Source organism: Lolium rigidum, chromosome 4 (assembly GCF_022539505.1).
Source record: "Lolium rigidum isolate FL_2022 chromosome 4, APGP_CSIRO_Lrig_0.1, whole genome shotgun sequence".
NCBI classification, from domain to species: Eukaryota; Viridiplantae; Streptophyta; class Magnoliopsida; order Poales; family Poaceae; genus Lolium; species Lolium rigidum.
The window spans coordinates 198,162,260-198,173,433 of NC_061511.1; the positions used below are offsets into that span (position 1 = coordinate 198,162,260).

At 44.1% G+C, this 11,174-nt stretch overlaps 1 protein-coding gene across 1 annotated transcript; it reads left to right on the forward strand.

Annotated features, from left to right (window-relative positions):
- Nucleotides 1–3,552: 3,552 nt before the first annotated feature.
- LOC124706827 (homeobox protein HOX1A-like) lies at nucleotides 3,553–10,973 on the forward strand. Its single transcript, XM_047238496.1, has 11 exons — nucleotides 3,553–4,178; nucleotides 6,169–6,334; nucleotides 6,418–6,541; nucleotides 6,629–6,741; nucleotides 6,840–7,412; nucleotides 7,831–8,124; nucleotides 8,236–8,325; nucleotides 8,417–8,992; nucleotides 9,493–9,750; nucleotides 9,878–9,967; nucleotides 10,056–10,973. The coding sequence occupies exons 1-11, from the start codon at nucleotides 3,682–3,684 to the stop codon at nucleotides 10,518–10,520; spliced, it is 3,246 nt and encodes a 1,081-aa protein (XP_047094452.1). The 5' UTR covers nucleotides 3,553–3,681; the 3' UTR covers nucleotides 10,521–10,973.
- Nucleotides 10,974–11,174: the final 201 nt, after the last annotated feature.

Genomic DNA, 11,174 nt, shown 5'->3' on the forward strand with positions numbered 1-11,174 from the left:
TGCGTTTCCGTCGGAATCGATGGTCTCGCCGATGAAGATGTGTATCCCGCCGATCGAGATGATGGATAGGTTGACGGGTGGGTCCTAGCCGTAATCCAGCGACTCGTCCCGAGGGACGATCGGAAAGTTTCCAACATACAAGACACGCCCCCCGGCGATGGTATCGCCGATGCCTCCGAAGGTAGAACCCTCCCGGTTCTGGCCTCCAGATGCCGTTGGCCCCACGGTGGGCACCAACTGTCGTTGCCTATTCGACGATACCCTGGAAGAGGGATCCTCACGAAGGGGGGAAGAAGTGGGGGCCATAGGGCGAAGAGCCATTGGGATGGTGGTACGCGGTTAACCCAGCTTCGAAACACACTGCTCGGAAGTAGGGCCTACTACTGCTTGTATGGAATTATCTGGGCGCTTTCGCGTTGTTATAATGAGTTTTGGTTGTGCCTCCCGGGATCCTGCTTATAAAGGTGCAATGATCTAGGGTTTCTGTGGAGAGTCCTAGCCGGAATACAAGACACCTAACTACGGAATACATTGTGTGCACGTCAAGAATTCACCTAGATCTAGCTTGTCGTCATGGATCCGTACACTTCATGGGCCTCCATGGATCCGACTGCTGGCGTAGGTCGGTTGGGATCCGGCTCCTGTTCCTGAGATGGACTTCCCGCATCTTCTATCAACAGCAACTGGGCCGCCCGGTGGGCTGTAAGCCACCTCCACCATCTGTGGTCCACCCGGACTTGCCAGATCCAGATCATATTGTTGGCATAGCCATGAAGTATACCCACATCAGTTTGGGTCATTTGTTGGCAAATTACCTAGAATGCCCTCCCACCTACCACATAGGTTGCCAAACGATCAATGCCCTCCCACCTACCATGTGGGAGGATAATCGGGGTTATTTTTTGCTTAATGACTAAGGATACTCCCCACCTACCATGTGGGTGGGTAGGTGGGACTATTTTCTTGTGAAAGACCAATAATGCCCTCCCACCAACCATGTGGGAGGGTATTTCTGTTCATTTTTGCCAAATGACCAAGTATGCCCTCCCACCAACCACGCGGGAGGGTAGTTGGAGTTATTTTTTTTTGCTTAATGACGAAGTATACTCTCCCACCTACCACGTGGAAAGGTAGTTGGTTTTTTTTTTTTGCTTAGTGACTAAGTATACTCTCCCACCTAACATGTGGGATAGAAGTTGGGGCGATTTCTTGCCTATCATTTTTTAAAAATTATAAAAAAACCGAAGAAAAAATACAGAGAAGCGTGAATGTCACCTTTGAAAAGGTTTTTTTCCCCCTAGACTAGAGTTTTCTCTGCTCTCGGGTCTAGAGCCTTATTCATTGGCAGGCCGAAATGGGCCGTGGCCGGGCCGAAAGGCCATAATCTCCGCTGACCGAGGTAGTTGGGGCGGCGAGCAAACGGACAAGCGCCGCGCACGCAGCGTGGCCTTCTTCCTTCTTTTTAAGCGCTCCTCGGCTGGCGTCCTCATCGGTCATCGCTCGCTCACGCCGCCCGGGACACACAGGAGACAGCCGTCGAGCTTCGCCAGAGGAGGCCCTCCTCTCCTGGCGGCGCCGGCGCCGGCGGCTACCGCGGTGAGCACCCTGTCCCCACGCCCTCCTCCGCGCCGCCCCGCCCCTATAGCTTCCCTTTTCCCGCCCGCTACCTCGAGCCCGTTTCCCAGTTCCCGCCTCTTCGCCCAAATCCAAAATGTTTTCGCGGTAGATTTCGCCTCGCGGAGGCAGCGGCTCTCCGTGAGATCGGGGAGTTTGCGGTGGTCTGCACGCCGGCGTTCTGCTGTGTTGGGGTTGAGCGGCGGGCTGTGTAGGGCTGGTGGGTTGTGCAGGTGCTGTGGATTTGTCGGTTCGGGGTTTCAGTTTAGAAGAGGCATGGTTTCTAGGGTTTCGAACCTCCCTTTGGTCCGGTCATGCTAGAGATCCGGGGCTTAGGACAATAGCGGCTAGGAACTTTGTTGATCTGGTCGGTTCTGGAACCACAAAACCCCAATTACTTGCCATTTGGTCGGGGCGGGTTGGAACCCTGTCCCCTTTCAGGTATTAAGCAAGGGAAGAAATAGCTTTCAACTACCAGTAGCGAATTCCAGGGTGGTCTCGTGCTGTTGGAATTTTGAGATGACCTCCCGAATAGACAAACTGTGGAAGTTGGTCACTACCGGTAGCAAATTCCAGGATGGTCTAGGTGCTAAAATGGTAGTACATTGCCGATAGCGCTGGCCAGTTGTCTGCCGGTGTCAATAGTTGCCATCCAGGCCAAGTCACGTGTCTTGGTAGCAGGGAAATTTTAGCACCCATTCATGTTCAACGCTGCGCTATAAAGATGTGCGCAAATTGTTACTAGGGTTCATACTGTGTTGAGAATAACTTAATATGATGCACAATTCGTATTGGTGAATGGAATGAATTTACTGTACTGGATTTAGATCCAGTGTTTTAAGAAGTAATTTAAATCCAGTGTTTTAAGATGTAGAGCGGATGGGTTTTTATCCCAGTGGCAGGGACGCGGTGGTGTTTCCCAGCCAGTCCGAGTCCGACTCGGAGTCCCACGCCTCTTCCGTAATTAAAAAACGACGAGGCTCCTCCTTCAATGTTTTTTTTTAAAGATGTAGGGTTATCAATGTAAAGTTATAACTCGATCAGTCCTTACAATGAGTTGTGGTTGTGCAGGTGCTGTGGATTTGATTTTTTGGTTCGGAGTTTCAGTTTAGAAGAGGCATGGTTTCTAGGGTTTTGAACTTCCCTTTGGTCCGGTCATGCTAGAGATCCAGGGCTCAGGACAATAGCGGCTAGGAACTTTGTTGGTTCTGGAACCACAAAACCCCAATTACTTGCCATTTGCTCGGGGCAGGTTGGAACCCTGTCCCCTTTCAGGTTTTATGCAAGGGATGAAATACCTTTCAACTACTGGTAGCGAATTCCAGGTGGTCTCGTGCTGTTGGAATTTTGAGATGATCTTGTGAATAGACAAACTGTGGAAGCTGGTCACTACTGGTAGCAAATTCCAGGATGATCTAGGTGCTAAAATGGTAGTACATTGCCGATAGCGCTGGCCAGTTGTCTGCCGGTGTCAATAGTTGCCATCCAGGAGAAGTCGCGTGTCTTGGTAGCAGGGAAATTTTAGCACCCATTCATGTTCAACGCTGCGCTATAAAGATGTGCGCAAATTGTTACTAGGGTTCATACTATGTTGAGAATAACTTAATATGATGCGCAATTCGTATTGGTGAATGGAATGAATTTACTGTACTGGATTTAGATCCAGTGTTTTAAGATGTAGAGCGGATGGGTTCTTATCCCAGTGGCAGGGACGCGGTGGCGTTTCCTAGCCAGTCCGAGTCCGACTCGAGGGACGCGGTGGCGTTTCCCAGCCAGTCCGAGTCCGACTCGGAGTCCCACGCCTCTTCCTTAATTAAAAAACGACAAGGCTCCTCCTTCATTGTTTTTTTTTAAGATGTAGGGTTATCTATGTAAAGTTATAACTCGATCAGTCCTTGCAATCACCAATGCTGATAATACTCTATTTACTTGTTGCAGGTGCTGTTTAATTTGGAGCAATTTTGTAGAGGTTCCTATTTCACTGCGCACTTGCTGTCCTCAAGAAGACATTTCCCCGAAACTGCGTTTATTATTCATTAGAATAGAGTAATTTCCTTGCCCCACCCGATGGACAAAAGCACTGCTCCTGGTCCTGCTGAGGACATTCTTGAGGATGGGAATCATGCAAACTCTAGCCAGAACACTGAGACCTTTAAGCATCAAAGTTTCCCATACACATCCCAGTCACCGGGTGAAAGGAGAAATTATAAAAGGGCAGCTAACAGGGGAAAGAAAGGACCCGGAGTATCACCAAGTAGAAATTATCCTTTGGGCTCATCTGATAGTACTGCCAGAGGTCTTCGTTCTAGCTCAGTCGAAGAGAAGTCACCTAGTGACTCTGTGCACACTCTAATAGAAAAGGCTGCAAAAAAGCCACCCAGTGACCCTGTACACACTGTGGTAAAACCAGCTGCAAAGAAAGCTAAAAAGGGTAAACCCGTGAAGAAAAGTTCGGGCAATGAGTTCTCGACAATTCGTAAGCGAGTTAGATATGTTTTGAATCGGATGAACTATGAGCAAAGTCTACTTGAAGCATATGCCAGCGAAGGATGGAAAAGGCAAAGGTTTGTCGCCTCTATTCACATACTAGATTTGATTTGCTAACATGTTCTCCTGAATTCACCTTTACATTCTTGTCACATTTAGTTGAACCTTTATTTTACCTTTTCTATATGTTATATAGAAAAATAGTGGGTAGCTATCCCCCTGTTTAGAAAACCCGACGCGGATTTGCTACCTACATGGCTAGGTACGCATAGGTTGAGTGTCCTAGAATTTTGAGATAACTGCTCTCCGTGTCTGAGATGCGAACTTAGTCTGTTAGTCTGGGCAAACTTTGATACCAGGCTGTTCCTATTCATTCGCAGCACCATGTCTTCCGTAAAAAAATGTGGCGCGGTGGCAGAGCACCATCTGCGGCCTGTGGCTTTTGTACTCGCAAAAGGAAAACGGTACGATTGCGTGAGCTAGCCGTGACAGCAAGTTGTATGTGTCGGTGCCGTGCATGGTGTTTGCTGTTTTCCCGCGCGTCACTTGAGCCTCTTCTGTACAAATACAGCCCGTGCTCTGCTGGGTCGCTGATCCATGCTAGGACCTTTTTAGGATTTTACTGCTGATGATGCTGCCGTTTTCCTATAATTAAATCCCCTCGCGTCAGTTGAAGTACACCAGGACATGACCTCACGGGAGCGGCAACAGCTTGTGGACGTGACACTCCAGACGCGTCGGCCTTCCCGTGACCTGTTTTGGATTCTTGATGTGGACACTGGGATGGTGCGGGGCAAAAAAGAAGAGGGCGGTCTATTGAATGACACCACACCGTGTAGTCTTGTCAAATTTTTTTTTTCCCTACAAAATATGCTATATAATAAGTGTAAAGGAAAGCGGCTACCATAACAGATTTATGCTCTTGTTATAACGTCGATGGCGTCTACCATTACGACTTCAACCCTGAACGTTTACTACTGTGTGTTCCCGTGATCCTACGATTAGATGAGTGTGCGTAGCTATTCCTGTGGGTATCTATGCCCCATCTAGCCATTGGATAAGCCCTATCCGCGTTGATATTATATATGTTAACTTATATGCAACTTCTTTTTCTGGAGCTATATAATATACTCCCTCCGATCCAGAAAAAATGTCGGGCAGGTTATTTTACGAAAACAACCTTGCGTTTGTCTTGTACACAACCCGCACTCCATATTGCTTGGAACGAGCGCGCGTGGGTCGCACTGGTGGCATTGGCCAGATCCACTTAAACTGATGGTCTAGTTTCGTGATTTTGGAAGGGTGTAACTGTAAAACGCTATTGTACTAACAGCTCGACGTTTTTTTGGGATCGGAGGAAGTATATGTTTACTAGAATTGGTAAGATCTGCTGCAACTAACTTGGTCCCACTGTATAGTATAGAGACTTTGAACTGTCCCAAAATTACTAAAAATTGTTACAAGATAACGGAGCTGCGGTATTAAGCTAAAACACTACCTCTTTTGGTCTTTCTTCTTAAATGTCATTTAATCAACCATGTGGATGTTTAGATAAGTTTAAAACTGATGGATGTGTTTCACCATGTGTACATTTAGTTTGAGGAATACACTTACAATTCCTGAGGTCTAACTTTCTATAGCTCAATCAGTTGTGTCGTGAATCTCTTTGGGCCTGAGGTTCCACTTGATATGTTTGTCTTTTTGAGAAAAGAAAGAAAAAGGAACTTTGAGCATGAGCGCTCATCGTAGTTAACACTTTATCATGGTTTTATCGTTGTATCTCTATTGAAGTCTTTCTGTCTTGAGAGGATATATGTGATTCGTGTACAGCTTAAAGTTCAAATTAATGAATTATCCTCAGTGCCAGTGGTAATAAATGATTTTGGGTTCAGTAAAATTTACATTGTTATTTTACTCCTATTTTATCTGTGTTGCAAGAGCATTTCTTTTCTCTTTTTGCTTAATGTTCATGTTCGAGGACACAGTTCTTGGATATTTTTAGTTGTGAGTTCGTTGTACTGCAAGTTAGAAAATAAAAATGTTAGTCACCCATATACAAACATGCAGTTTGGAAAAGATAAGGCCCGAGAAGGAGCTGGAACGAGCCAAGGCGGAAATTGTGCGGTGTAAATTGAGAATACGAGAAGCTTTCCAGAGTCTTGATCATCTTCTATCTGTGGGGAAACTCCAGGAATCTTTGTTTGATTCTGAAGGAAAGATATCTTGCGATGATGTATGTAAACACATTATCTTTTCTAATGTAGTGCTCTGTTATGTTTGGCATTTTAGTTAGTGACCATGTTTCCCATCTTGCAGATTGTTTGTTCCACCTGTAGTACCCAAGACGTTACATTGAATAATGACATCATTCTCTGTGACGGAGTTTGCGACAGAGGATTCCACCAGAACTGTTTAAACCCCCCTTTACTGACTAAAGATAGTAAGATTTATTTTCCCTATCTGTTACAATATCTAAGTTTCTGCTATCTCTACTATTAATTCATTCATGAAATCCACTCCCTTGTAGTCCCAGCGGGAGATGAAGGATGGCTTTGCCCTGCATGTGATTGCAAGATAGATTGTATAGACATAATAAATGAACTCCAAGGGACCGATCTTTCCATTGATGACTCTTGGGAGGTAACAGTTTGGCTCTTAAGAATACTTAAGATTGGCCTTGTTTCATAGCTAGTGAGTCTAAACTATATTCCACCATGATACTACATAATTTTTTGCAGAAAGTTTTTCCTGAGGCAGCTGCTGTGGCACACGGACAGATGCAAACTGATGTACCTGATCTTCCATCGGACGATTCTGAAGATGATGACTTTGACCCCAATATTGCTGAAGAGCATGTGGCTGGTCATGTAGAAGTATCATCAGAAGAGGATGAGGGTGAAGATTCAGACTCCGATGACTCAAATTTTATGACCTCTTCTGACAACTCAGAACATGTTAAGGAGAAAGAGAAAGTTGATGACCTTGGATTACCTTCCGAGGACTCAGAAGATGATGACTATGATCCAGCAGGTCCTGATTCAGATAAAGATATCGAAGAGAAGCAAGATGAGTCAGACTTCACATCGGACTCTGACGATTTCTGTGCTGAGATTGCTAAGTCTTGTGGTCAGGATGAAGTTTCGTCAGGTCCTAAGGTCGGAGATCATAGTAATGACATAGAGGGAGCCACTGTTCAGCCTAACACAGCAATGTCTCATCTCACTTCTAAGGATCTTGAAATCGACTCGGATTTAATTTTACCCTCAGGGAGAAGGCAGGTTCAAAAGTTGGACTACAAAAAACTGTATGATGTAAGCCCTCAACTTGCCTGCCTGCATGCATATTTTGACAATAATTTTGCCGATGTTTCTGCCTTTCTGGCCCTGCGAAAGCCTATGGCGTATTTTTTTTATCAATTACCAGTGATGTCCTTACTTTATTCAGGAAACATAGGTAAATCCAGCAGTTCCAAGATTTAAAAACATTCCTTGATAATTTAGCAAAATATACGTAGCTGATGTTGATCTGCCCTTTCTTGAATTTTGTTGTTGCAAGGTTTTGTGGAACAGCAGGAGTTTTTGAACTGATGCCAAACTATTACATCTAGTACAGTTGTCTAGTAGAATTTAGTAACTCAACTTTTATGTAGAACTGTTGGTTGCACATGGATGAAAGTGTTTTACTGGGTTATGAACTTGACATGTTTCCTCTTCATGCTGAAACCAAAAGGATGCTTATGGAGATGCCCCATCTGATTCAAGTGATGGTGAAGAGTGGTCTGGGAAGAGCACATTCAAAGAAGATGATGAAGAACGAAATGAAGTGGATTCATTTGCACGCAATAGCTCCAGAGGAGCACGTGCTGTGCAGCAGAATAGCGAGTTCTCTCCACAGAGTACTCGACAAAGCTTGCATCCTGATGGAATTCATGGTTTAGTAAATGGTCTACATGCAGGGGAGCCTACCTCTGATGGCAGCAATAGTAAAGCTAAGAAACAGCAGTTTGGTCCAATAATCACTGAGGTACAATGAGCATTCTCATCTCTTCCTGGTTTATATTTGTCAGAATCGGCGGGACAAGCTTTGCTATCCGAAGTTTGGTTGAAGTTGGTAACGCCTCATTTTTTCTTGCAGAGGCTAAACAAGCATTTCACAATAGACCAATACCCTAGCCGTGCTGTTAAAGAAAGCTTGGCCCAAGAACTAGGGCTGACATTTCGTCAGGTTTGTACATCTTTGTCATGAATTTCCAATTGCATTGTGACAGTTGACTTAGCATTGACAAAAAAAAAACCACAATGGCTTCTGCTAACAGGTTAACAAATGGTTTGAAAGTACCCGTAGTGCCGCAAGAGTAGCTGCTACCAAGAATGGCACTCACATGGAAAACCATGGCAACAAGAGGAAGAGGAGCTCAGTGGTAACTCGCATAGAAGTTGCAGACCCCAAAGACACGATGTTGGAAAAACCTAATGCATGTAAAAACGAAGCTATCAAACAAGATGGCTCTTCTGGAAACCTAGAACCTTTGGAAAACATAGAGAAAGTTGCTGACCTTGGATTACCTTCTGATGACTCTGAGGATGATGACTATGATCCAACAAGTCCTGATTCTGATAAAGATATTGAGAAGAAGCAATCATGTTCAGATGAGTCAGACTCTGATGACTCCAATTTTATCACCTCTTCTGATAATTTGGAACATGTAAAGGAGAAAGAGAAAGTTGATGACCTTGGATTACCTTCTGAGGACTCGGAGGATGATGACTATGATCCAGCAGGTCCTGATTCAGACAAAGATATCAAAGAGAAACAAGGTGAATCAGACTTCACATCTGACTCTGATGACTGTGACCAATATGTGGTTTTACCATCTTCAGGGAAACAGCAGGTTCAGTCTTATCACCTGTTCTGATAATGTTTTTGACCTTGATGAAAGTTTTTCATATCTTTATTTGCCTTACTGTCAACTGGGAGAGTGATTACCTTATTCAGAAAATTAAAAAAAGCCATCATCGGGATGCTCAACATAAATTAGATTGTGAGCATAGACAGACATGAGAGCCTGCTAATATAGAACTAGATACGTATAGCTCTGTCTTAAATTTAGTTATTGTGTAATAATATATGAGCTGATACTGAATTGTTGCATTCTATTTTTCTTATTGTGTAATAATGTATGAGCTAATACTGAACTGTTGTCTTCAGTTTTTCTTATTGTGTAATAATATAGGAGTGTGAGCTAATACTAAACTGTTTCCTTCAATTTTTCTGTTGAGCGGAATTTAGTAACTCAATTATCAAGTACATCTTTGCTATTGTGTGCGCATACATGTACGTGTTTCACTGGTTTATGAACTTATATGTTTCCCCGTCTTGCTGAAATCGAAGGATGCTAACCAGGAAGCACCATTTGATTCGAATCATGGTGAAGATTTACCTGAGAAAAACACACCTGAAAAGCACAATGGGAAACAAAGTGAAGCAGGTTCGTTTGTGAGCCAGAGTAATGAATTCACTCCGCAAAGTGCTCAAGGTCAACAAAGCTTGCATGATTTGGTGAATGGAAAACATGAAGAAGAGCTCCTTACCCCTAATGGAAGCAATAGTTCAGTCCCGAAAGGAAAATATGGGCCAATAATTTATCAGGTACAGTGGCATACTTTCTTCCTACATCAGTGATGTTAGTTTATTAAAAATGAGCTGAACAAACTTATTAACCAGCAATATTTCTATCATAAGTTTGATTGACCCGCAATCACTTCATTTTTTGCAGAGGCTACAAGAGCATTTCACAGCAGATCAATATCCTAGCCGTGCTGTGAAGGAAAGCTTGGCACAAGAAGTAGGTCTGACACTCCATCAGGTTTGTACCTCCTTTTCATGAATTCCCAGTTGCATGTGACAGTTGTCTTGCCATTGAACAAACCCTCACTAAGGCATTTTGCTAACAGGTTAACAAATGGTTTGATCGTAAGCGGCATAACACAAGAGTAGCATCTAGCAAAAACAGCACCAAGGGAAATGGGAGCTCAGTTGCAGCTCACAAAGTTACAGACCCCGAGACGATGGTTGAAAAACCTGATGTAGGCAATAGTGATGCTGCAAATGAGGATATGACATCTGGAATTCTGAACAAAGGTATCAAGCAAGATGGTCCACTGAAACGAAACATCGTTGATGTGTTGATGAGAAATGTCAGCTCTTCAAATAGCAGTCAAAGACGCACTACCGCCAAGGGGTCGGTAGGGCCTCCAAAAGGTAAGTCCAGCCAGGATCGTGTAAAGAATGCCTCCTCCAGCCGTGTTGAAAGGCCAAAAGATGGTGATGCAGAGGATGTGATTCTGGCGCTAGAAGCTGTAGATGAGAAAACAAAAAACGCAGTACTGCGGGACCTGAAGAAGAGGAAAATCGGCTGATGACTTTTCTAGCTAAAAGACCCTTTGGATTCGCAATGGGGGCCATGGTTTTGGGATTAGGGTTCTTTACCCACATGGTGGATGTTTTACTCCCAACAGGAAGCTTGGTATGGTTTGGGGACTACCTCTTAAGATCGTTATATTCCTTCAGATCGAAAGTGGTTGAAACTGAGAATTCAGAAGTGTAGCGACAACGGTGTATCATGGTAGAGAATACAAACTATAGGATGTTTCGATGTGCATTCCATGCTGTTGTCTCCTTTACCCAGCTGTGAAATCATGGTCCTGTACAGTCATGGGTTGTGTACTTGTGCCATTTGTTATCTACCTAGATGAGTAAGTAGGCTGTTCAGCTTAGAATTTATATGATATATGGAGTATTGGACAACGTCATTAGACGTGCATACATGTTGTACTGTTCGTAAGGAGTATATGCCCCCTTCATTTTCATGATCTCCACTTGTCCCTTTATCTGCATTAGTTTTCACTTGCATGCTACGTTTTGTGAAGACAGTCTGCCAGGTCGATGATATGCTTGTTGAATCTGTGCACGCTGTTAAACAGCTCGATGCAGTAGACAGCATCAGTTTTGAGCATGCTGAAAAACGATCTTAGAAAAATCTTGCTCCACTTTTGGAAGTAAAATGCGCCGTG